The sequence below is a fragment of the Abramis brama genome, assembly GCF_963993115.1.
Source record: "Abramis brama genome assembly, chromosome: 1".
In the NCBI taxonomy this organism is placed as follows: Eukaryota; Metazoa; Chordata; class Actinopteri; order Cypriniformes; family Leuciscidae; genus Abramis; species Abramis brama.
The window spans coordinates 73,012,926-73,040,752 of NC_139963.1; the positions used below are offsets into that span (position 1 = coordinate 73,012,926).

A 27,827-nucleotide genomic window follows, 5' to 3' on the forward strand; every position below is an offset into this window, starting at 1 on the left:
CTCAAATAATTGTTCAACACAAATCATGCAAATCTTAGCATCAATTCCATCAGATAAGCTGAAACACAATAATTACATTTTACAACTTCAAAGTTGATATTTTACATCAACATCATTTAAATAGTTAATATTCACACCAGTTGCGTCTTCAAGCTTGAATTTGATCTGAATGTGTGAAAGTCTTTGTTAGTCAATGAGGAGATCTTCTCCAAACTCTTCTTCTTCTGTTGGTATTTGCAGCAGACTAGACACGACAATGGCGTATTGCCCTCCTCAGTTCATTTGAAGTATTACAGTTTTTCTCACTTGTTTACACACAAATACTGGTACTTGAGACACGATGAACACAACATGTAGCTCATGCCCCCCCCCCCCCCCCCCACACACACACACACACACACTTTTTCCAAAACACTGCACACAATTCTCTGCACTTGGCACAATTTTCATGCAGAAAATCTCTTGTTTCACAAGGAACACACACTGCCTCATCACACGGGCAAACACCCGTCACACAGTTTTACAATCAGCAATCAGAGCTTTAGCATAAAAGAGAGGTTTTTTTTTTTCAGTGTTCAACTGGTTCTTATAATTGTCTATTCATATGATTGTTTGTGTGTGCCATTTGAAAACAAAATACCATTTTGAGAAGAAATAACATTGTTTTGAATGTAGTTTTCTTTTGCAGGAGAATTGAGGGGTTTTGCTCATTGTGTGTGTGTGTGTGTGTGTGTGTGTGTGTGTGTGTGTGTGTGTGTGTGTGTGTGTGTGTGTGTTGAAAAGTAGAAAGCTAGCTAGGTAATGCTTGTCAGTACCATATACAGTACTCGATAGGTACTCAAGATGGCGGCAGTCAACTGGAAAAAGAGCGGATGACGTAAGAGGTCACGTGACTGATATTCATGTATAGGCAACGTCAGCACATTGAAATTAGCAAGCCTCATTTGTTGAATGTGAAATGTGTCAAGAAGCTCAGGGCCAGTAATGAACTGGTGTTTGAGTTGATAAAGGAGTCTGGATCTGATATATTCTCAGGGCTGGAGAGAGTAAAGCAGAACGCTATAATCCATGTGTAGAAACTCTTCCAGAAGACATTGTCATTGTCATGGATGGTGGAGAACGTTTCAGTAGTAAACCAATTTTATTACTAATAATTTAATGATTTTATTTCTAGAATTGAACTGCATGCAGGAAACTCTAAAATGAGGAAGTGAAACTAACAGTAATGCAAAAGTAGAGCCTGTTCATTGAGTTCAGTCTGAAGCGTTGAGCGTAAGTGTGTTTGAGCCAGTGTGTGTCACATTATGTGCTGTTTAGTGTTGTTTTCATGGACTTTCAGGCTCTTGTCATTTGTCACATGTCTTTGTTCAGATTCCCGCCACTCATCTATCTCTGTTTCCAGTTGTGTGTGTTTCTTTTTTTCTGTTTCATTCAACCAATACCTGATTTGATTGGTCACTTCCAGTTTTAAATGATTGCTGTCCAACTATTTTAGCTTTACTAAAAAAAAAAAAAATTTGAACGGGAACTCACGCCTCTTGCCCTCTCTAAGTGGAACTTACTCGTGTGTCTTTATTTAGTTAAAGATAGTGTTTCCTCGTTATTTCGAGCTGGTGTAGTCGCTAAGAATCGAGCCACTTGCTACATGAGCAATAATGAAAAATACATTTGCACTGAAATCCACTCAGCAACACTTCTCAGAGTTTCATCTCAGGCTGTCAGATGAGAGGAAGTTAATAACCACAGGAGGAGCTGATGATGTTTAAAGGAGGAGCTGTAACTATATATAATGAAGAGCAAGAGCTATAACTATATATAATGAAGAGGAAGACTGACAGAAACAGAAAATGGCTGATAAGTGTGATCTGTGTCTGCTGGGACTGATCATTCTCTCTTCACTTCTCACAGGTAAAGAAATCTGTATTTTCTCTAAAGACATTTAGTGGAATTAGTCTGGAAAGAGTTCATTTGAACATGCTCAGTTTATTCTTGCACACATTCACGTTGTGATCTCAGAGTTGTGTATTGATACACACAGATCATACTGTATTATTCCTGATACTGGACATAGTGTCACTCAAACATCTGATGATGAAGAATTATCTTCATATTAAGAGTGTGTCAGTGATTTGAACAGCTCTCTTATAAAGACTAATAGTTTATTCTGGAGAGTGTGTGGTTTGCTGTGGTTTCATTTATTATATCATAATGATCACTGAGATATACTGTGTTTCAGGATCCAGTGGAGTTTATGTGTTCATCAGTTCTGGTGAAAATGTCTCTCTGTCCTGTAATAAAACTCTTTCTGACTGCAAATCAACTACATGGATCTACAAGAGACTTTCAGCAGAAGTTAAACTGATTACTGGAGGGATAAAGAATAAAGACACAGAGAGACATGAGAGACTGAGTCTGGAGTCTGACTGCTCTCTGTACATCAAGAACGTCACAGGAGAAGATTATGGATTATACAGATGCAGACAATATGTGAATGGAGAACAACAAGGACCTGATGCTGATGTTTATCTGCGTGTTCTTCATGGTAAGTTTATGATTATGTGATAAATTTAAAAAGGGCACATTCTCCCTTTAAACTCAGATGATGATTGAAGAGTCTGTGATTTGTGTCTTGTGTTCAGTTTCAGTGTCTTCATCATCATCATCATCATCTTCTTCTTCTTCTTCTTCTTCATCATCATCATCATCATCATCATCTTCATCCTCACAGACTGAGATCAGTCCAGGCCGCTCTGTGACTCTCTCCTGTTGGTTGTATTCATATGCTAGACGCTCCTGTGATTATTGGGTCAGTTCTGGAGGAGTTGAGCTGTTGTGGGTGAATCAGACTGGTGTTGATCTGAAGACAGACTCCAGATATCAGATATTATCATCATCATCAGATCAAGATCACTGTAACATCACTCTGACTACATCACTCCTGAATGAAGATGACAACAGAGAGTGGAGATGTCAGCTTACTCAGGGAAATCAACTCGAGACCTCAGTCAGATACACTGTCAAGTATTCAGGTGAGAAAACACTCTTTTCTGACAGATTTGTGAAAACTTCCACAGATTGGCTCTACTCTTTCTGATGGCTTCATACGTTTTGGAGTTGTAAAATATTAGTGGTCAAAATCATAAACTGCATAACAATCCTTATAATTCCCAATATTGGCCTCCTACATGGGTCATACATGATATATTGCATAAATCAGACGAGTGTATTAAAGCCTAGTATGACCCATGTAAGAGGTCGGCTTTTGGAATTATAAGGCTTATGTCCTTCATTCAAGCTGAAGGTGTATTTGCAGAAGCTCAACTGTGTTTCACTCTCATATAAACCAGGAATAGATTATTCAGTAACACATTAATACAGTTATACAGTAATACAGTACAGTCTCTTCTCAACTACTGCCACTGTAAACTGTGATGATGAACACAAACTGCAGGTCATGATCGATATGAACATATGATGTTAATGTCCTACAGGTGATGCGTCTGAACATTCATCTTCTGCAGATCCAGTCGCTTCACCAACACTGACTCCAGTCAGAAGCTCAAACTCTGAGAAGACATCAAGCCGAACTACAGCAGCAGATTCTACACCAGGTTCATGATCACTGTATAAATAGATTTATTTTCATTGTATTTGTAAATATTTGATTTTCATCCAAACATTCATCCTTTACAGCTCCAGCTGATTCAACGACAGCAGTGAGTCCTTCTACACAAGGTACATGATGATGATGATGATGATGAAGATGATGATGATGATGATGATGATGATGCTTTAAGCCGTTGATGATGTTATTCACAGAACAGTCTAACATAATTCTATAAAAAATATGAATGTTACCATATAGATATTTTACCTCACTGAAATATGTAAGAGTTGATTGACATCACATTCCGGTCGTCATCTGTGCCGATGGTTTTTGTCTTTGTCTATAATTGTCCCCAATCATCCTTTTCAGCTCAAGCTAATACAACAACACCAGACACAGACTCTTATCATTCAATCACAAAAGGTACATAATCACAGTGTTTTGTCTGTCTATAATTGTCCTGCCCTGTCCGTCTCTGACTCTGCTCGATCTCTTCTTCAGTCACAGTGATGTCTGGCGCTGCAGTCGCTGTTCTCCTTCTGGCTCTTCTCTGGCTGATCTGCAGAAAAACAGCTGGTGAGTTATGAGGGAAACGCCTTTTCACTGAATTTTGAAGCCTTTAACTCAAAACCGTAGTGCCACTGCACACCGATAACAGTGCAGCGATCTGAGGTTTGTCAGTGGGAACTGCATGAATCTATGGCGAAGAGGCGTGTCTGCGGCAGCCAATCACGGCTCAGAGCCTGCAGAAGGGGGCGGGGCATCTGCCTATTAAAGCAGCTCATATCCGGCATAGGGATCAGTAGGCATGTCGCGATAATTATATAACCATCTGATCGCGATTATTTGATCTAACCGCGATTGTTTCAGGCAACCGTGATTATTGCGCGCTTTTAAAGGCCTACGGCACAAGAGGGAGTCATGGACCGAAAGAAACAGACAAGCACTAATTAAGTTTTCCTGCAATATATTCAAAGTCATCTGAAGCCAGTCCATAGCTTAATGTTTGGGAGAAGTATATTTACATCATTTAATTAAAGTTCGGAAAGCTCGTCTTCCCTCCCCTGCAGCTGTCAATCATTCTCCATTCAGCATTCAAACAGCGCGCCTCGCCATGTGATTGAATACTGGGATGAATTCAGCAATCGTGATGAATTCAGTTAGACTGTGCATGTAAACAATGAATGGCGACTGTAGAAGTAAAAGCCGAATCCAGAAAAGCCGAAAATTTTGGACAATCTCGACGGCTGGACATGTCTGGGAAAAAGAGGATGTTAACCCCTACTACTCATCTTTCTCCACAGAACAAGAGCCTGCTAGCTTAGCTTCCAAATAAAGATGGCTGACACTGTGTGTACATTCTGTGAGTGAGATACCTTTATGGGTGGGTTGAACACATGTGGGACAGCTCCTACTACTGGCTGTAGTCTCTCGCCTCTGGCCAAAAATACATAAATCTCTCGTCTCAGGGGGATATGAGGGTGGAAAGCACGGTAATTCGAAAATACTACAGGTTTTTTACTAATACAAAGCTTAATGCTAAATCCTGAAGTATCCCTTTAATTAAATATGATTCCTTTGGCGAAATGAGCTGGTTTTATATACAGATGCCCCCCCCCCACGCCCCGCCCCGCCCCGCCCCGCCCCGCCCCGCCCCGCCCCGCCCCGATTGGCTCACACAGACACGCTGCTTCGCCATAGGTTCATGCAGTTCCCACTGACGCGCTCAGATCGCTGCGCTGTTATGGCTCTGCAGTGGTGCTGCGGTTTTTAATTAAAGGTACAATATGCAAGAATTTTGCATTAAAATATCCCATAATCTCAAGGCCAGTGTTATATATTTTGTTAAGTTGATTACTTACAATATCCCAAATGTTTTCGACTCTTTTTAAATCGTGAGAAAATTGCAATTTTAACCCTCTGGGGTCTGGGGTGTTTTTGGGGCCCTAGAGATGTTTTGACATTTGTGCTTATTTCAGCTACTTACAACATACTATTGGCCGCGTGGATCATTTGCATGTCAATCGCTCGTGCGCGCGTGGGTGTGGTCACATTATAGTTAATTAGGATGCGTTTGAGAAACTGTACATGCCGCTGCTTTCTTACGGATTACTTAAACAAAGAATATTTGTTTTTTATATAATTTACATATTTTAAAAATAGAGACTCCAAGCGTTGTATAGACGTGTTTTAAACCCCTGGGGTCGACGGTATCGCCGGCGATACCAGCTCGCTTTTTTTCAGTTCAGTTCAAAAGAAATTAATTTTGCTCTGTGGACTTTGATATTACAAGCAAGTTTCATACATCAATCGATTCTGTTAAATGTGTATTATTTTTGTGTATACTCACAATAAAAACAAAGTGTTGTGCTTTTTGCCAAATAAAGAAAAATAAACGTGATGCGAGTTCTGCTTTCTCTCTGTCAGTGAAGACCATTCTGAAACGCGTCCGAAAATGAACAATAACTCAGCGAATACTCAGTCAAACAGACATACAGACACACAGGCATGAAGCTTGAATTCTCTTCTTTTAAATGAGGTAATTTATATAAAAAACAAATATTCTCATTTTGTGAAATCTGTATTAAAAGAGAGCGATTCCAGTCGAGCTAATTACAGCTGATTCAGATGTAATGTGACTCCGCCCACGGAGAGCGCGTGCTATTCAAACGCAAATGGCTGAGGCAATCCGCGCAATCCTGTGAACGCCCCAATATCAGCTCGAGAAAACACACAAGTTTAATCATATCATTGTAGCCTACTACGTGTTTACACCATCTGGCAGCGCTGTGAGAAATAATAATAATGGAAAATCTACCTCAGAGTGCGAATATTGCAGGAGAGAGGATCCGAATATGTAGTAAGTTTTTTTTTCCTTCTCAAGTTAATCGCGTTTCTGTGAATGAATGAACGGCAGCCGCAGAGATGCGCAAAAAGACAGTTTAAATTTAAATTGCGTCTGTGTGTGAATGAATGATGATGTTTTAGCAAACTGTATTGCTATACTGAGTTGAGTAAAAATCGACAGAAATATGTTGAAATAAAATGTAGGCTATTTGTATAAGCAACGTATTAAACTGAAAATTAACATTTATATGCCCTAATATTTCATAAAAACAACGTTACAGTCAGGCGTTTCTGTTTGTGAATGAATGTTTCGGTTTTAGCAAACTGTATTGCTATACTGAGTAAAAATCGACTGAAATATGTTGAAATAAAATGTATTTGTATAAGCAACGTATTAAACTGCAAATTAACATTTATATTTCTTATAATAAAAATGAAAGACCTATGTTACAGACATATGAAAGACAACATTTCGTTGATTAGTTTTGGATAGATTATACATTTTTACTGTAAAATATCTGCCACCTCAAATAAGCTTTTGTTTGCCAATATTTGCTCATGTTAAATATAGTATGTTTTGTCAAGAATAAAGTTATCAAATAATCAATCAAATCCTTAACTTTGAAATATGTATGATTAAATGTATACTTTAGTTTTTACAAAGAAAGATTACACTTGAATTGTTGTTGTAATTGTAACCTTTTTAATAAAAAAATATATTTACAAGGTAGATGTAAACAAACTATTAAAATGTAAATATAAGCCTTTTCTTTAAATAATTTTTATTGTGTTTTATTAGTGACAAATTTGGGGAGAGGATAAAAATTCCAAAACTGAAAATACAGTATGAGAATTAACTGCACAATTACTAGACATGTTTTCCTTGGATATTATAGGCCAAATTGCAAGCACAATATGTGGAAAAATAAAAAAGAATTGAGATGCTTCCAACTGTTGCTCTTGCATTCTTGTGGCTCAGTGACTCACCTGAATGAATGGCTAATTAAGTATGCAGGCCCCATTGTCTCCTCAAGTGTGAACCACTAAATATGCATGATCGTTGACGCCCACTCCGCATATGGCCTTTCCAAACAGAAAGTGCTTAGTAAAATTCAAATCAATGTATTGTGTTATGTGAATGATAAGGCAGGGTGATTTTCACATCATTTTGAAGAAAAAACACTAGGTGATGACATCCATTAGACAAAAGTCTTAATGGCACATATTTAGAATGTGTTTTATGGCCTTATTTCAGAAACTTTAGTTTTTAGTTTTTTCAATAACCATGCATAAACATTACTCTCTCAAAAATGCAGACATGTACATTCTTGTGGCTCACATATTATGGTAGCCCTGTTTGTGCTAAATAGTGTTTAATTTTTTTTGCCATTAATATGTTTATAAGCAAATGAAAAAAGCACAAATGTCAGGGCATGTCAGAACATCTCAAGGGCCCCAAAAACAGCCCAGACCCCAGAGGGTTAAGTCTGTGTGACAAACATTCGCTGAGTTACAGGTCATTTTCTGTCGCGTTTCAGAATGAGTTTCACATTGAGAGAGACGGCAGAACGCGCATCATGTTTATTTTTCTTTATTTGGCGAAAAGCACAACACTTTGTTTTTATTATGAGTATACACAAAAAAAATACACACTTAACAGGATCGATTGATGTATAACACAAGCATATAAGATAAAAATTAATATTAGTATTTAGATTTTTTTTTGCACTGATAAGAAAAAAAACGATCCTATCGTGCCGGCGCGATAGCCGACCTCAGGGGGTTAACCAAGGAAACGGGGCGTTAGAGCAGGGGGGAGCTGGGACTCGCCGGTCAATTGCGTCATATCCGCGTTACCCTCGGTTTCCGCTCGAGCCTTGTACTGCGTGGAGTCCTGGACAAATGCGGAAGTTGTAGTTGTAGCGTCTATCAAGCAACAAACGTTAGCTTGTTTCGTGCAGTCGTTATGGAACACAATTATTCTTTACCGATTGCAGCTGGTTCTGTCGACAAAAACATGCTTAATTTTATATTTTCCAAATGTAGCATTAGTTATGTTTATGTAAGGGGAAAGGGAAGTATTATTGCTTTAGGTTTGTGTTTAGTTTATTGACATTGTTTATCACGTCTGGTGTTTATGGCCATGTAAATAAACATAGCATGTGTTATACATAAAGATTAATCAGTATTTTGGCAAATAATGTGGGTATGTTCGAATGTACTTTTACAACAATTGTTTAGAACACGTAAAACTGTGCCGCGTTATCACAACAATGAATTCGACATACAGTAACATCTATGACAACCAATATAGTATTAAACCTTACTTTTGAGAAAGTAGTTACTATGTCTGATTTCAAAGAAATTGATGGCAAAATTTTGGAAGAAACTGTACAGCACCTTAAAACATCAACATACGCTCTTGACACACTTCCCACATCATTTTTCAAAAGTGTGTTAAACAGTTTAGAAGCAGATCTTCTAGAAGTGGTAAATGTCTCACTTCGCTCTGGGAGTTTTCCAAACTCCCTGAAAACTGCAGTTGTCAAGCCCCTCCTGAAAAAGAGCAATCTGGATAAGACTATATTAAGCAACTATAGACCGATCTCAAATCTTCCTTTCACAGGCAAAATCATTGAAAAAGTTGTCTTCAATCAGCTGAACAAATTCTTAAGCTCGAATGGATACTTTGACAATTTTCAGTCTGGTTTCCGACCGCACCACAGCACAGAGACAGCGCTCATAAAGATAATAAACGATATTCGCTTAAATACTGATTCAGGCAAACTATCAGTGCTGGTGTTACTCGACCTCAGTGCTGCATTTGACACTGTCGATCATAACATACTTCTGGACAGGCTGGAAAACTGGGTGGGGCTTTCTGGGATAGTCCTAAAATGGTTCAGGTCATACTTAGATGGGAGAGGTTATTATGTGAGTATAGGAGATCATAAGTCTGAGTGGACATCCATGACATGCGGAGTCCCTCAAGGCTCAATTCTTGCGCCACTCCTGTTCAACCTGTACATGCTCCCAATGAGCCAAATAATGAGAAAGAACCAAATTGCTTACCACAGCTATGCAGACGACACACAGATCTACTTAGCCCTATCGCCTAACGATTACAGCCCCATTGACTCCATGTGCCAATGCATTGACGAAGTCAACAGTTGGATGTGTCAAAACTTTCTTCAGTTAAACATAGACAAAACTGAAGTCATTGCATTTGGAAACAAAGATGAAGTTCTCAAGGTGAACGCATACCTTCACTCTAGGGGTCAAACAACTAAAAATCAAGTCAGGAATCTTGGTGTGACACTAGAGTCAGACCTTAGTTTCAGTAGTCATGTCAAAGCAATAACTAAATCAGCATACTATCATCTGAAAAATATTGCAAGAATTAGATGCTTTGTTTCCAGACAAGACTTAGAGAAACTTGTGCATGCTTTCATCACCAGCAGGGTGGATTATTGTAATGGACTCCTCACTGGCCTTCCCAAAAAGACCATAAGACAGTTGCAGCTCATACAGAACGCTGCCGCCAGGATTCTGAGCAGAACTAGAAAATATGAACATATCACACCAGTCCTCAGGTCTTTACACTGGCTCCCAGTTAGATTTAGGATTGATTTTAAAGTATTATTGCTGGTATATAAATCATTCAATGGCCTAGGACCTCAATACATTGCAGATATGCTCACTGAATATAAACCCAACAGATTACTCAGATCATTAGGATCATATCAGCTAGAAATACCAAGGGTTCACTCAAAGCATGGCGAGTCTGCTTTTAGCTATTATGCCAGCCGCAGCTGGAACCAGCTTCCAGAGGAGATCAGATGTGCTCCTACAATAGTCACATTCAAATCCAGACTCAAAACACTTCTGTTTAGCTGTGCATTTACGGAATGAGCACTGTGCCACTGTTCGTCCGACTGTTTGCACTGTACTGTATTTTATTATTTTTTTTATTTTTCTTAACTGTTTTAATTATTCTTATTTCTTTTTATTATTTTAATTTCTTTTATGTAAAGCACTTTGAATTGCCATTGTGTATGAAATGTGCTATATAAATAAACTTGCCTTGCCTTGCCTTGCCTTTTCTTGCGGTTAATTCGTTTTAATGAAATAAAAGTGTGATGAGGTTCACGAGTCAGGAAGGAAGAAGACAGGGGTCGGCGTGACTGGGACTCGTACTTTATTAAAATAAAGCAAAACAAACAAAAGTCGCGCACAACGCGCATTCACCGTGGCAACCGCGACGGCACAAAACAGTTAAAAAATGAGAGCTCGGATCCACCGGCTTTTTTTCTCTGCGTCCAATTTTCTCTTCAGTCTCTCTCGTTCCAGCACGGTTCATAAGCGGTCTCTCCACGCGGATCACAGCAATAAGACACAGGTGTTCGTCATTTGCACTTGACCTACTTGCGTCCCACTCGTCTCTTCTCTCTCCCATTACAGACCGCGCTGAACCACGCCCCCCTCGCCACAAAAAGCATGTCATTATAAAAATAGAACTTAGCCTCATCCATGAAAATGATTTTTCGATTCCCGTCTGACTGATTTACATCCACGGTGGAGTTTAAAACGACAGTTCCCATCATTCCACGCTCCTTCACATCGTCATCAAGCTACGCCGTTGTTGTTGTTTGGAATGTAGCGCCCTCTAGTGGACAAAAATTTGCATATTGTAGCTTTAAAGGCTCCAAAATTCTGATAAATACAGATTCCCCCTTAGCATCGAGCAAAGACGCAATACTCGTTCCCGTTATCTCAGGGAGCTGAGGTTACGTAACCGAGACGTTTTTATCACTCACTTTAAAGGTGAACTAAGTAACTTTTTTACCTTAACTGAACAGCTTCGGAGTCATTGGAATGGTTATATTACTTATTTTGGGTTGAATGGTGGTCGTTTCGCACCCCCCTGGTGCCCGTGAGCGGAAAATCCGCATTTGCAACTTTGAGCCGGCGGGCCGGCGGCCGCCGCGTCAGGAAGTATCGCGTGATATCAGGTCTCGCGATGTAAACAATTGCTTTATGGCCAAAAGAAATCTGCTCAAATACTGTCATTATTGCGCTCCCTCACGCTGTTCGAACCCGAATGAAGAAGACGTTTTAAAGAATGTCCCCTCTGCTTTGATGTCGTTGATCTACTAGCCTCTGTGTCTGAGAATCACCAAAGAGTTTTTACAACAGTGTTGTCAAATATCTATTCCGAAGCTGTGGGGGGAGCTCTAGAGAGAAATCTGCGAGCAAAAAGCAAGAATACAGCGAAGAAATCCCGAAGCTACTGAGCCCTGCTTTAATGATTGAACAAAATCTTATTGTTAAGATTCTGTGTTTTGTACATGTGTGTTTGATCATAAATACTCATATTTCATGAGGCACTTGTTTTCAGATAATAAAAGAGGGACTGGCGACTCTGCGGTGAGTTCAGTAATGCAGTGATTTAGATTTGATTAATGTCTTTAAAGCTCAATAAAGTGTCACTCATGCAGTTTAACTGTTTGTTCTGAAGGTCAAAGATGAGGATGAACATACAGGGACGTATGAGACGATCAACATGTCCATTCCTCCCGCGGCAAGAGCCAATGTGAGTCCACTAAATCACCAAACATTACGTTCAATAATGTGATTTACTAAAGGCTTTTGTGTTATTCTACATATCATAGTGAGAGATATGTCTGTTCTGTGTGTTAAACTTGACTCTCTGCTTGTTTGCATTGATGTTTAGGAGCAGACAGATGATCATGTGACTTATTCTGAGGTCACTTCTTTCAATACAAAGCCTGTAAAATCACTCAGTGTGAGTAGATACCAGCACATGAGTTTGACTCTCAGATAAATGAATGCTCTAATAATAATAATAATCGCTGGGGTTCAAACATTGATGGACAGAATCTGTTCTTTCAGGATCATGATGATACAGTGACTTATGCTGCCATCAGAGGAAGAGGAGATCAACCGCAGGAAGAACTTTACGCCTCTGTGAACAAGAGCAAGACCTTCACAAATCAACATTATTGATCCAGATCATGAGCTCCTCATATCAGGAGCAGACGGGAAGATTTCATCGCTCTGGGGTTTGGAGGAATTATATGTGTGTGTGTGTGAACGAGCAGATATTTGTTCTGCGTCTCACAAGCCTCTTCCATGAGTCGATAGTCTGTTTATCCGCTGGATTTCTGTCTGAAAACCTTAATGCAGAAGCTCATGCTGAAATGATCCTCTTGCTTCAGCTTGTATATCCGCTGTTTCTTCTACAGAGAGACGTCCGTCTGAGAATTACATCAGTGTCTGCTCACATTATATAGTCATAAAATATTAAACAATTTGACTTTGCAGTGTGTATATGTCACAATTAAATGTCATATATGACTTTTTTTTCCACTTGTGAACACTTTTGTGATATTTCATGCCATATCTAACAAATTTGTGAATATTTGGAATAAAAAAGGAAAAATGACATAAAAGCAGATCATCATTCATTCAGCTCTGTTGTTGCTGCGGTGTGTCACGTGACAAGCAATGACGCGGCACCATGGAAACCATAAAGTGGTCCATACTTTTTTTGGACAATGTACATTGTTTCTTTCTGTATCTAAACTGCATTGCATGTTTTATTTTGTGCAAATAAACCTTTAACATTTCTTGGTTCGCTTGATTTTTTTGTGGTGGGGACAAAATCAGCCATTTCAAAAAGTAGTGGGGACATGACACCTATGGGTTTAACTTGATAATATATGACCAGAGCCGATCCGCCCTATACGCACACTACGCAAGCTGCGTAGGGCCCCGCAAATTACTCAAGGCCCCGCCTCCCCCTCGTGTCAAAGCGCGTCAATCAAAGTTTACAACATCGTTGAGAAATGAGAAAATGAAGCGGAACTATCCTTCTGGTCACGAAGAAAGAGGAAAAAACACCATGCGAGTGAATTGTGGGAACAGCAATCAGGTAGACTGAGTTTGCTTGTTTATAAACTGCAGCTGGGAAAAGATAACGCGTCGCACGTTAACATGATGCGTTCATATGCGCGTGCACGAAATGAAACGCGCACTTTCCAAAATAAACTACACTAGCGGGATGACAATCCTCATTATAGGCGTAGGCACACATACTTTTAAAACAAGACAATGATCATCTACTCTCCAAGTCAAGGTTAAGTTACAACTCTGCAATGCCAGATGGAAAACAATGTATTGGCTTTATAGTCTATTGCAATTAAGATGTTGATTGACTGGACATACTGGTCAATATGGATGCACATCCCTCAGTAAATAATAACCTTCAAGTATTAAGTATTGCTGTTATCATTTAAAACACAGTGACATGCTGTGGCAGTTTTAGCTAGTTTTATTCATTCACAGCACAGGATGCATTTGTGATTTCAAGAATTCAATTTGTTCTATTTGAAGTGTGAATACTTAATATTTTACTAGTAACACTGTCTATTTCTGATATCAGGAATTACCTTTATTATATTACCTTTATAATATTATTACTCAGCAAGTAAACAAAAGCTTAAATATCTACGTAATAAAATACAAATTCTGATAATTTGGGGCCAATCATGCAGTGAACCTTGATTAATTAACAAGGTTAATTCTTCACTGTTTTCCAGCTGTATATACAGTTTTATCATTGCTTTTGTTGTCAGGATTAGTAACTTGCCATTTTGTGACATTTGGAGTTCATTTTCTATCAAATGTTATTGGCATTGTGTATTGTCTACAAGTATTGAGGTCTCTGCATTCACATTATGCTTAACATCTGACATGTAGATATGGTGTCTCACAAAATATCTATAGTATAAAGTACATGGATTTCCCAAGTAAAGCACATACCATAAATGTGCGGTATAATTTAATATTATATTGTTTGAGTGAAATGTAATGCAAAGGAAATTTCAACTAAATTGATACCCAACCTTTTACAAGCCAAGTTAAAATTCTTTCACCTAACTTAGTTAAGTAACGTATACTTAATTCCATATGTGAAATTAACTTAAAAAATATGCGTGTGAAATAAAAAAAAAAGTAAATTTTACTTATTGTTTATTTAGTGTGAGTCAGGTAGGAGGGCCCCTTAATTTTTTTTCGCTTAGGGCCCCAGGGAGGTCAGGATCGGCTCTGTATATGACTGTTATACAGTATAATTTAGATATCTCAATTTAATAATAATAATACTAACACTATAATAAATTCTCATATTTATATTTCATATTATATTTTAATATATTTTGCATGAGAAAACATAATAGGCCTGAGAACATGAGAAAAAGGCCAATAAATATTGAGAATCAATGTTCAAAAATGATTAATTATTGTTATATTTTGAATCATGCTGTATAGCTGAGTTTTGTAGTGTGTTTGTTGACAAACTCAAACATTTGTTTATTTTTAATTATTAAAAAATGCCATTATTTTACATAAAAAAGTTAATATTGTAATATGGACATTATGACAGATTAAAATGTTCTCATCAAAACAATACACAAGACAATCTAAAATACTAATGACCCCACCTATGGGGCATGTTGTCACATTACACTTTCTAGGTTTAAATACACTAAACCTTAAAGGGTAACTAAACCCTAAAACAACTTTAGTTTAGTTAGTGATCTGTAAGACTGGGGCTTTATTAATGCTGTTCATTGATTCAAGTAACTTTATTTACATTAGTGTTTTAATTCTACAATATATGGTGTAAAACGTCTGAGTGCTGCCCTCTTCAGGCTGAACAGTGGCGACTGCAGTTGAATCTTCCTACTGGAAGTTGTGACGTCAGAGGGAACCAGCTAACCACGCTCTTGCCTACAGAGAGACGCGTCTCAGAAGACTTGTGCTGTGTGATTCAGTTTAATCCAGATGTCTAGGTCGTTTGCCTGAATGATTCAGTTAACAACACTTTCCAACCGGTAACTGCAAACAAACAAACAAAAGAGTTTTACAACAACAAAACAACTTACAATCAACAAGAGAGTCTCATCTGTCATTCCTTCTCATGATCCACGACACATAACCCCACTCCCGGAGTTCAGGGAAACACACTCTGCATATTAATATTTTATTCAGACTTCGTGATTTCTGAATGCTGAGCCAATTCACCATTCCAGCTTAAATTTGGTTGATAATGCAGTCCTAGATTATCCTTACACACCAACTTTTTGCCACACATGCCAATGGCCGGTGACTTAAAGCTACACTGTGTAACTTTTTAAGTTGATTCTTAGCAAAAAACACTTTGTTCTATCAAAAGTATATGTGCTCATTCATGTATAATTACTTCCTCCAACTAATAAAGTATTCTCGTAAGCATAAAATCTGCCATTTATAATACATACGAGCAAGTTGCCCGAATGCCGGCAGCCATGTTGCCCCTCCATCTTGAAAATACATTCGCCAAAGAGGGACAGACCTAGAAACTCAAGCTTCGCCTTTCGCGCTTTACACTCAGTGACACCGAGACGAATGCGAGGGCGAGATTACTCGCGACTGCCGGCAGATTTGAAAGATAGTGTGTGTGTGTGTGTGTGTGTGTGTGTTCACTCACATTTGAAAGAGAGAATTAAAATGTCAACGCCACAGACAAATCAGCAAGACCATAGTCAATATTGGAGTAATTTCCCAGATGGAAAGAGCTCATGAGGAGCAAAGATTTTAAAACGGAAGTTTCCTGCTTTCTTCTCGACAGGTAATTCAGCCTATTTGTGTAAACTCAAAGTTTTATAGTTGTCTAACCATAGCATGGTTGTGCATAACGCCAGAGCGACCTTTAGTATAACTTCATCCTCGCGTCAATGGTGAAAAAGTATTGTTTACCTTGTAACATAAATCTGTGCTGCGACGGATCTCAGGTGATGAAGAGTTTTAAAGGCGCAATTTTTTAAGCTATATAAAAAAGGACACTGTAAATTTGAGTTATTTTTAATTGCTTTTACTTTGTACACAATGTAGCCTAATCTGATTATGCTGGGATAGCCGATTCCACGGGTGACGTTTGCCTCCTGACATCTGTCCTGTAGTTTTATTCATTTTAGACGTATTATCGTCATGGACGAAGTCGAACTGGAAGCCGCGTTACTGGAATAATACGACCACCGTAGGAGTTAAAACGCCCTCGGAATTGAAAGGAACAGAAACTAATATTCACTGGGTAGTCATATACAATTTCACCGCTAGATGGGGGAAAATATCGCACAGTGTAGCTTTAAAGAAGACACGTTGTACTCTAAAATCTCCCAGAACTGAGTCAGCTCTCCTTAGATTTCTGTGATAAAAACTGCACAAATCATCAGAAGTTTTATTTTACAGACTTATTACCCAAACCCAATTAGACGGGAATATGTGCTTAAAGATTTTGATACGGTTGAACGGTTGATACCGTTTGTGTTTTTTGTGAAACAAATATTGAAAAGTTCGAGCATGTCTTCTTTTATTGTGATATTAATTGGTTAAGGTCTAGGAGGGTTGAAATGCCACCCCTCACGGTGAAGTTAATTAGGTTTGGTGTTTGTCTGGAAAACAAAGATTGTGAGTTTGTTATTAATTTCTTGTTATGTTTTGGAAAGTTTTTCATTCATAAATGCAGATGGTTTAAATCTAAACCCAACTTTAATCAGTGGATGAATGAGTTTAAACTCTTGTGCAATTCTAAAAAAAAAAAGAAAAAACAATTCAGAAAGCCCTTAAATTGATTTCTCTTTTGGATACATTTAAATTGATTTAAAAAGCCCCTTTGATTGATGTATTCTTTGTACTAGAAGCGCACAGGAGCGGAAGATCACGCGTCATCAGTGAGAGTGGAGAGGATGTGGCGCCTCCTGCCGGACACTCAGAGAAACACTCACACAGTCAAGTCTTCTTCATCTATAAAGGGGTTTAACTATGTAGATTGTTCCAAAGCGGCTTTACAGTGATAATAGGAAATTAATTGTTTGGCTTGGGGTTGTGTTGTCTCTATAACAGCTCTAGAATAAAGTTATTGTCCAGATAAAGTCAGTTCAGGTTCATAAAGTGTCAGAAACGGATCAAATGCTGGTGTTTATGCGGGAGCAGGACTTTATTCAGCAAACCATCGTTCCCTCAGACAGATGACTTTGGATTAGAGGCAGAAATGTGGATTATATTGTTAATAAAATGCAAACAGCTATGAATGGGTGATATAAATTCTCTGTAGAGAAAACCAAAAATATTTTCTTTACAAATAAAAAGATAAGTAGAGATATAAATCTAAAATTATATAATAAAAAGGAATTAGAACAAGTGATAAGATTTTTTGGAATGTGGTTTGACACGAAAATGACATGGATTTCTCACATTTAAACAGCATGTAAGTGAAATGTAAGAGGATTGTAGGTGTGTTTCAGGTCGTGAATGGTGAGGCTGATAGATTGGCACTGAAAACCATTTATTCAACAATAATATGAGCAAAACTATGTGGTTTATGATCAGATTTTCTTTCAGTTTCGATATCGAGAGGTGACTTGTGCGGACTTGAGACAGCCCGGTATCCCAGAATGCATGTCGCACTAACCAGTCAATAGCATCAGAGAAAATCTGCGTAATATCACAATACTACTGTTATTGTGTCACAAAATGTAATTGTGTTTCAGGCGAGAATGTAGTTGTGTAAAGCTCAAATCTGTGGTTTATTTATAAAGAGAGCGCCTATTTGAAAAATGCATCAGACGTTTTCGGAGTTGTGAGATCCAGGCGAACACCGTTCTGTGAACGCGTCTCGTCAGCATCGATCAACACCATGGAGTACTTATAAAGTAAATGGTTGATAAAGCACAATTACCTGTCGAGAAGAAATGTTGCAAGCTCTGACCTCCTAGCTCTTGAGGTTAACCGAGGAATTGGAATCTTTTCCGCCATCACTCTTCGTTACTGCGCGAACTTCAGGCGTGTGCATGTGATTGTAACGTGCGCGAGGGGGGAGTGGGATCTGTGGCGTGTGCACCATGGTGTGCACGACCTGTGATTGACAGTCAGATCTCACACCCCCCTGCGCTGATTGGACCCGATGAAGCGGGAGCGGTGGATTTTTGCAAAACAAATAACACGCTCCAGGTGGAGTTAGAAGCTTGTTTTTTTTTCTAAAACCACCTTATTTATGTTGTTCTGTCGGATTATAGTGTTGATTACACTGAATATGTTCAAAAAAATGTTGCTGACGGCAGCTTTAATCTATAGTATGACAAATCGTTTTGGCAAAATGAAGTTTCACAACTTTATATATTTCGGTTATTTAACTTCAACTTTGTAGCCTATTAGAGAACTGACTTATGTTTGAATTGTTTGCTTTATTTCTCATTGTATAGCTTCTTATACCTTTTAGGCTACTAATGTTTTCATACTGGATATTACTGATCATTAAAACTGACATAACAAAAAGAGACGGGGTTGTGTAATTTTATTTTATATATTTTAAAATATATAGAATTTTTTATTTTTTTTTATTTTAGTAAATTCTCTTCACTGTATGTACATGTATAATAAAATAAAACGACACAAGTCTTTTTTTGTTAAATGTCAGTTTTAATGATCAATATGTTTCATATTTTTAAAACGAAAAAAAAAGCAGGGTTGTTTTATATTTCGTGTTGTTACAAATATGCAGTGAAGATAATCAATGTACGCGCTTGCCTGAACCACATTTATGTAGCCATTAATATGTTTAAGATTTTTTTTTTAAATGAAAAGACGAGAGTTGTATTTTATACCATATTTCATTTTATTGTTGCCTAAAATATACATAAAGAGATGACGGGAGTATCCAGAGCGAGCTGAGTGACGCAATCAGGAACGCCGCTGTTCCGCTTGGCAAGTCCGAACTACCGAAGTTTGCCTACTTGGTATTGAGCATAGACAGTATAAGAAGTGGACAGAGCCATCTCATTGGAACTCAATTGAGACAAGTGAAGCCCATTTTTTTGCGATTTTTAGGACTTCCGTTCCTGACATGCAGACTCAAACAGAGCTTGACGACGTAGATGTGACGTGAGCAACCCGTCTGTCTTCTAGTAGCTGTGCCAAGAGAAATCTGAATTCATTCCCTTCCGAAACTTGCAGAGACGGAGAGTGTGAGTAGGAGGTGTCCATTAGCTGGAGCAGGAGAAACTTTTGCTTGGTATTCTGATTAATTATATTGTCATTTTGCCTCCACGTCCCCCCCGCCCAGCAAACACATTTACGTTGTGGCAACGTCTCTGGCACGTTGCATTTCTGCTATGGCAACGTCGCTGTCTACGTGCTCGCAACATTGTAACAACGTAGAATTGTAAGACGCGACAGGGCTGTAGCAACGTTGTTGCGCGACATTCAGCAACTGAGAGATGACGTTCTGACAACATTTTTATATGGTGTATTTTGTTAGATAATAATATACATTTTATCGTTTATTGTTTATATTATTATTTAATGGGGCTCTCAACACCTGCAAGTGTAGCCTACACTTTGAAGAGTAAAAATGACAGAAGGTTTCGTTAATTCAACTTTATTAAAACTGCATATAATCAAATTGCACTTCCAAAAGTCATACATTTGTGAAAAAAAAAATATATATACAACTTTAAAAAATAAAAAATAAAACATAAAAAGCAAAGGCATATCAGAACATTTAATGAACAAAACCGAGTCTGTATGGCGGACAGTAGCCGAAAGCCGGTGTCACCGGGGAAACATCCATAAATCCAGAGGAGTAAAGAAACGAATGAGACTAAATAGCGGAAAAATCAAACGAAAAACTAAACAGTGCGAGCGATGCTACATTAATCACATTAGAAATTAAAGTTGTAGGTTGTGTTTGATAGCTGAGGTAGGCTAAACGCAATACTCACGTCACGATTCCTTGCTCGATGATGAATGAGATGAGAACACAATGAGCCCAACAACAGGTGGTTTGAATTTAAAAGTCTGATTTTCGCACTTCATGGCAGTGACGAGTAGCCTACATATGTAGTCCAGTGGTTGTCAAGTCACCGTTGGCACAACCTTAAGCAATGGCCCTGAACGGTGGTTTAATGCCAACATTGTGACAACGCTGTAACAACCTTTACTACACAACGTAGTTACAGCAACCTTTTGGTCATGTTGTTAAAACGTTGTTAGAAGGTTGGCTACGTTGCGCCAACGTTCTGTGTTTTCTGGGCGATTGCCCACGAGCTTCTCCTCCCGCCCATACGGTAATCTCTCAACTGTGCGACAGAGAGTCGTGTGGTTATGACGCAATCGTTAGCCTACTTTTACAAAAACTGCTTCTACGGGGCAATAACGTAAGCTACAAGGTAATGGAGCATTTTATACATTGTCGTGTTTCTTTAGAAATAAATAATGGACAAATGGAGTCTTCAAACGCCTCAGATGTAAAGTTAGTCGCTGTCAAAGTGACGCCAAAATGAATGGGAGTCAATGGGATGCTAACAGCAGGTGGGGGTCCGCTAGCCAATGGCGGCGCCCGGGGGTACCTTCAAAATAATAGAAATCCATGCCCCCCTGTTCCCGCTTGGTATTGAGAAACGGCCCTTCTTCTTCTTCTTCTTCTTCTTCTTCTTCATCTGCTGATATTTGCAGCGACAATGGCGTATTGCAGCCCTCCTCAGTTCATTTGAAGTATTATAGTTTTTCTCAATTGTTTACACACAAATACTGGTACTTGAGACACAATGACCACAACATGTAACTCGTTCACCAACCCCCTGAACCAATCCTGCTAAACTACAAGCACAATTCCTGCTTTACACTCACATTGCAGCTCTAAAACACACTTTTTCTAGCCTAGAAATCTAGACGCACCCTAGCGGCAGCAAAATGTATTTCGCAGCCAGGTACGTCTAGCAACTCTCAATAAACCTTCTCGCTGCAAAAACCCAGATTGGGTCAGGCCAATCACGTTGTGTATAGAGTAGGCGGGGGCGGGCTTAACATACACGACAGAGTTGCGACGGTTACCTGGCTGCTGCTACTTGAAAACAAAGAATGGCGGCTGCTGATGGAGAACAACGGTCTTTCGAATCGGCTTTGGCCGCGACTCTGGAGGACTTGGAGTTAATTTTTTCTTTGAGAAAAGAGCAAAGAACGACACTTAAGTCATTCTTAAAAAAAGGAAGATGTGTTCGTCGTTTTGCCGGCCAGATATGGCAAAAGTTGAATCTATCAACTAAGCTCCGCTGTTGGGAAAACGCTCTGGTTGGTTGAAGCGCTGTCATATTGCGTGCAGAGGGAATTTGAAAGACAGCCGTTTATCCCGCCCCTCGGATTGTGCCGTGACTATGGTGAGTTTCCAGACCTAACATCTTGATGTAGGTCTGGCTTGCCAGGCTACACTTTTACCAAAACTCTACACACAATTCTCTGCTTTTGGCACAATGCAGAAAATCTCTTGTTTTCACAAGGAACACACGGACTCATCACATGGGCAAACACCCGTCACACAGTTTCACAATCAGCAATCAGAGCTTTAGCATAAAAGACCGAAACCGTTTATTTATCTATTTTACTGTAACTGTATACAGTCAATTCTTCTGTTGTTTTGACCACTGTATGTGCAGCTTTGTGTTGGTTGGGATGTACACTGTGTACATAGTTTCTGTGGGAAAAATAAAATATATTTGTTACCGTGTATTTGTGTGTTCTTAGTATAAAAACAATATTCTCAAATATTTTACAACACTTATGTATGTACTGTCTGTAGAAAGTGTGACACTGCACAAAAAAAGTCCTAAGTCATTATGATGAATGAAGAAGAAGTGTTTCCCACTCATCAGTGTTTCATATTGAGCACATCAGTGTTCAACTGGTTATTATAAATGTCTATTCATATGATGGTTTGTGTGTGTCATTTGAAAACAAAATACCTTGAGAAGAAATAACATTGTTTTGAATGTAAAGTTTTCTTTTGCAGGAGAATTGAGGGGTTTTGCCCATTTTGTGTGTGTATGTGTGTGTGTGTGTGTTTTGATTTGTGTGTGTGTGTGTGTGTGTGTGTGTGTGTGTGTGTGTGTGTGTGTGTGTGTGTGTGTGTGTGTTTTGATTTGTGTGTAGAGTTCTGAGAGAATGAGGCATGCTTTCAGAAAATGTGTGTAAACAATCGAGAAAAACTGTCAAATAAAATATATGCATTTTCCTTGGACAGGGTTGCTGCATTTTACCAGAGGGCAAATATTTCAACCAGAAATCTGCGTTTTGACCCAACCCTACTCTTGATCATTATATAAAATATGTCTGATGTGTTTGATCAACAGGACGAGGATCATAATTCATGATAATCAGTGTTGGGTTCACTCTTGATCATTGTATGAACATCAGAATAAAATCATCTGTTGGTTGTGTCTCATCAGCTCATGTGATTCTGGAGTTTAGCATCGTGCTCATATATGTGTGTTTGACCATAATTTTATATGTGATATATATATTTATCTGCTCATGCTTTCTCAGATCAGCTTGGACTGGATCTTCTAGCTGACACTCATTATAAGTGCCATTTAGGGAACTATATACCCTGGTAATCCAGAGTTCTCGCGAGAGCACAAGTTGAATGATACCTCAACCATTTTGAGGAAGATGGTTGCCATCTGATCGCCCACTGTTCCTCCAGCAAACACCGGTGCTGGCGGATATCCCCGATCACCCGCGCCGAATGCCTACAGTCTCTCCTCAGAGGGGCCGCGACCAAAAGTCTCTCTCCAGCGGATCCGAACACCGACTATCGTGCCCACCACCCCTGAGAAAGCGTTCTAGAAGACGTGGGAAAGGAGCCGGTATGATCGCCCGACTTAAATCGCGCCTCGGACTTTCTCCCCCTGCCCGGTTCGTATGCAGCCAATGGATCCGCCCTGTCTTCCCGGAGCCATCGCCGATTCTTGCCCCAGCGAACGGACCCGCTACCCTAACGCAGCTTAAAGCTGGAAACTCACGGAGAAAGTTTACTTACATCCAGCCTCCCGACTCCGGCCCCGTCTGGTCCGTCTGGTCCGCTGCCCTTCCTGTCGCATCGCGGACACGTCATCAGAGCGCTGCCACCGTGGGAAGGAATATCGCCGGGAACAAGTCAAGTCAAGTCAACTTTATTTATATAGCGCTTTTCACAATACAGATTGTATCAAAGCAGCTTCACAGTATTAAATAAAATAGTATATCAGTGTTTGTTTCTGGTGTAAAACATCCACGTTTGGTAATGCTGATCAATAGTATTGTTGAATTGATTAATTAAATTAAATATCCCCAAATATCCCCAACTGAGCAAGCCAAAGGCAACAGTGGCAAGGAACCGAAAAACTCCATCAGGTGACCTAATGGAGAAAAAAAAACCTTGGGAGAACCCGGGCTCAGTCGGGGGCCAGTTCTCCTCTGGCGTTTATGAACTAGAGACCGGATTTAACTGTAAGATTAAAAGTATTATATGAATGCCTGGCTGAAGAGATACGTCTTTAATCTAGTTTTAAACTGGGAGAGCGAGTCTGAGCAACGAACAGTATCAGGAAGGCTATTCCAGAGTTTTGGAGCTAAATGTGAAAATGCTCTCCCTCCTTTGGTGGATCTGGATATCCTAGGTATGACCAAAAGCCTCGAATTTAGTGATCTTAAAGAGCGCGATGGATTATAGGGCGATAGAAGATCCGTTAAATAGACTGGAGCTAAGCCGTTTAGGGCTTTATAAGTCAGTAGCAATACCTTATAATTAATACGGGACTTTATAGGTAACCAATGTAGTGATGATAAAATTGGTGTTATATGGTCAAATTTTCTTGATCTAGTTAGAACTCTAGCGGCGGCATTTTGGACTAACTGTAGCTTGTTTATTGAGGATGCAGGACAACCAGCTAATAAAGCAATACAGTAATCTAGTCTCGAGGTCATGAACGCATGAACTAACTTTTCTGCATCAGAAACTGATAGCATATTACGTAGCTTAGCAATGTTTCTAAGGTGGAAAAAGGCTGTTTTTATAACAAGAAATATGATTTTCAAAAGACAAGTTACAATCTAATATAACACCCAGGTCTTTTACTGTAGAGGATAAAGTAACAGGACACCCTACTATGTTAAAGTTGTATTGTAAGAGGTTTTGTGGGTGGTTTTTTGAACCGATAAGTATTACCTCTGTCTTGTCTGGATTTAATAAAAGAAAATTGCGCGTCATCCAATCTTTTATATCTTTAACGCACTCTGTCAATTTGGATAATTTAGCGTTTTCATCTGGCCGTGATGAAATATAGATTTGAGTGTCATCAGCATAACAATGGAAACTAATTCCATGTTTCCTTATAATATTTCCAAGTGGCAGCATATATATTGAGAATAATAGAGGGCCTAACACAGATCCCTGCGGCACTCCATAGTTTACTGGAGTTATGATCGATTTTTCTCCATTTAAATAGACAAAATGGTATCGGTCAGATAGGTATGATCTGAACCAGCTTAATGCTTGTCCTTGAACACCGGTATAGTTTTGTAGTCGATCTAAGAGTATTGTGTGATCTATAGTATCGAACGCAGCACTAAGATCAAGTAAAACTAATATTGAGATACAGCCTTGGTCAGAAGCTAAAAGTAAATCATTTGTGATTTTAACGAGCGCAGTTTCAGTGCTATGATGCAGCCTAAATCCAGACTGAAACTTTTCATAGGTGTCATTTTCTTGTAAGAAAGAGCCCAGTTGGGCAGACACAACTTTTTCTAATATTTTGGACATAAAAGGAAGATTTGAATTGGGTCTATAATTTGCTAGGTTATTTGGGTCTAATTGTGGTTTCTTAATGAGTGGTTTTATAACTGCCAGTTTAAATGTTCTTGGAACATAACCTAATGATAAAGATGAGTAAATAATATTGAGGAGAGGCTCTTCCACTATAGGTAACACTTCTTTCAATAGTTTAGTTGGTATGGGATCTAATAAACATGTTGTTGTTTTAGAGGAAGTGATAAGTTTATTTAACTCTATTTGTTCTACAGTTGTAAAGCACTGTAATTGTTCTTGCGGGGTGATAAACGAGGCTGAGTTATAAGGCGTGATTGAGGATTGAACGTTTACAATTGTGGTTCTGATGTTTTCTATTTTCTCAGTGAAAAAATTCATGAAATCATTACTACTAAACTGTAACGGAATATTTTGTTCAGGTGACGCTTGTTTATTTGTTAGTCTAGCCACGGTGTTAAATAAAAATCTTGGATTGTTTTGGTTATTTTCTATTAGTTTGCGGAGATGCTCAGCCCTGGCCTCTTTTAGGGCCTTTTTATAACGTGACATACTGTCTTTCCAAGCGATTCTAAAGACCTCTAAATTAGTTTGTTTCCATTTACGCTCTAAATTACGGGTTTCTCTCTTTAGAACACGCGTAGTATTGTTGTACCATGGTGCTTTAATTTTCTCTCTGACCTTTTTTAGTCTCATAGGTGCAACAATATCCAATTTTCCAGAGAGAATGGTGCTCATAGTGATGGTTAGTTCCTCTAGTTCATCTGTTTGTTTAGGTTCAGGCAGCAGCTGAGGCAGATCCGATAAGCAATTTGAAAAATTATCTATGGTGGATGGAAGGATTGTTCTGCCTAATCGATAACGTGGCGCAGCATGATATATTACCGGGGTATGTAATATGCAAGTTACCATGTAGTGGTCAGTTACATCATCACTTTGTGGAATGATATCTATATCAGTTGGATCGGTTCCATGTGATATAATTAAATCGAGTGTATGATTAAAACGATGAGTTGGTCCGGTAACGTTTTGCTTGACCCCAAAGGAGTTTAATAAATCTATAAGCGCAGCCCCTAACGTATCATTTTGATTATCTACGTGTATGTTAAAATCTCCAACAATTAATACTTTATCGACATTGACCAATAGATCTGAGAGAAAATCTGCAAACTCTTTTAGGAATTCAGCGTAAGGCCCTGGCGGTCTATATACGGTAGCCAAGGCTACAGATAATAGGGATGTTTTTCTAGCATCTAAGAGCTTAACATTTAGTACAAGTACTTCAAATGAAATAAACTTATAACCCATTTTCTGAGTAACACTAAGAAAATCTCTATAGATAGTTGCAATACCGCCGCCACGACCAATCAGACGGGGCTCGTGCTTATAGGAGTATTCTGATGGAGTAGACTCATTTAGACCGAAATAATCATTTGGTTTAAGCCAGGTTTCAGTAAGGCAAAGTACATCGATGCTATTATCTGTGACTATTTCATTTACAATAACTGCCTTAGGTGTGAGTGATCTAATGTTAAAAAGACCTAGCTTTAGAAATTGTTTTTGTTTACTAATAGCAACATTTTCTGTTTTAATAACAACAAATTTTTTCCTAGATCCTGCAGTAGATTTATTATTTGATCGAACTAAACGAGGAATAGATACAATTTCTATGCAATGTTCTACACTAGTATTTATATCAGTTAATTTGGTGCAGCAGAGACTATGGTTTGGACTTTTGGTTACTAGTCAAAAGGTATTTAACATTTTGGAGATGTTATCCGACAGAAGATCCGCTCCGAATTTGCTTGGGTGCAAGCCATCAGCACGGAAAAGCCTAGGACGCTCCCAAAACAGATTCCAATTATTTACAAAGAGCAGTTTCTGCTCATTGCACCATGACATTAACCATTCATTTAGTGCGAATAATCTACTAAACTTGTCATGTCCTAGACGGTACGTGGGAAGCGGTCCTGACACAATGATCGTTATATCAGGCGATGTGCTGCGTGCCGTATCGATCAGATTCCTGAAGTCTTTCTCCAGAACTTCCGTCTGTGCACCTTATTTTTACCTAATGTAGCGTGTACGTGTCGAACAATGGAATCACCGATGATCACAGCATCGCGTTCTGTTTCGCGAAGAGGGGAGAAGCGGTTTTGTGTGGATAACTCGAAAACCGGGAAGGTCGGAGAGGGTCTTGGTCTAGATCTGACTCAGCGGAAGACGCGGGCTTCGTGGTGGCGTGTTGGAGCCGGAGTGAACGAGACCATGGCTGATCACGACCTTGGCGCTCTGGACCGATGCTGAGTGACGCACGGAGTAGACGAGGTCGGAGTCAGCCGGTTAGTAACATTAATCTCTGATTTGTGTGCATCGGCGCGTGATGTTTCAAGAGCTAACCGCCGGTCTATTAGCTCGGCTTGTCTCACTAAAAGGTCGTGGATCTGTTTCTCAACAGCTTCCAGCTCAGACTGCACCGCGTGAAGTTCAAATGTGTCTTCACCTGCACCAAAAGGTAGACTACTTACATCTGATATATTCGCCATTTTAACAGATGGACAGTAAGTTAGCAACGACACTACCAGTGATGCTATCAATATTAATACTAATTTCTGACAAACGTCTTAGATATAATCCGTCTTTTTAGTGGTACGGGTGTAGAGTAGACGCACG

At 39.1% G+C, this 27,827-nt stretch overlaps 1 protein-coding gene across 1 annotated transcript; it reads left to right on the top strand.

Annotated features, from left to right (window-relative positions):
* Nucleotides 1–1,530: 1,530 nt before the first annotated feature.
* LOC311095062 (uncharacterized protein) lies at nucleotides 1,531–13,104 on the top strand. The gene is made up of 11 exons (XM_084133386.1): nucleotides 1,531–1,908; nucleotides 2,237–2,542; nucleotides 2,640–3,029; nucleotides 3,492–3,611; nucleotides 3,694–3,735; nucleotides 3,977–4,030; nucleotides 4,109–4,183; nucleotides 11,853–11,881; nucleotides 11,973–12,047; nucleotides 12,189–12,260; nucleotides 12,368–13,104. Exons 1-11 carry the CDS (start codon nucleotides 1,848–1,850, stop codon nucleotides 12,479–12,481), a joined length of 1,338 nt encoding a protein of 445 aa, XP_083989512.1. The 5' UTR covers nucleotides 1,531–1,847; the 3' UTR covers nucleotides 12,482–13,104.
* The last annotated feature ends 14,723 nt before the right edge of the window (nucleotides 13,105–27,827 follow it).

What these genes read in the sequence shown, in the direction of transcription:
- LOC311095062 (XM_084133386.1), top strand. Translation starts at nt 1,848, where the DNA reads ATGGCTGATAAGTGTGATCTGTGTCTGCTGGGACTGATCATTCTCTCT. An exon ending in TTATCTGCGTGTTCTTCATG is followed by an intron (nt 2,543 to 2,639) that starts GTAAGTTTATGA and finishes TCTTGTGTTCAG; the next exon opens with TTTCAGTGTCTTCATCATCA. An exon ending in GAGGGACTGGCGACTCTGCG is followed by an intron (nt 11,882 to 11,972) that starts GTGAGTTCAGTA and finishes TTTGTTCTGAAG; the next exon opens with GTCAAAGATGAGGATGAACA.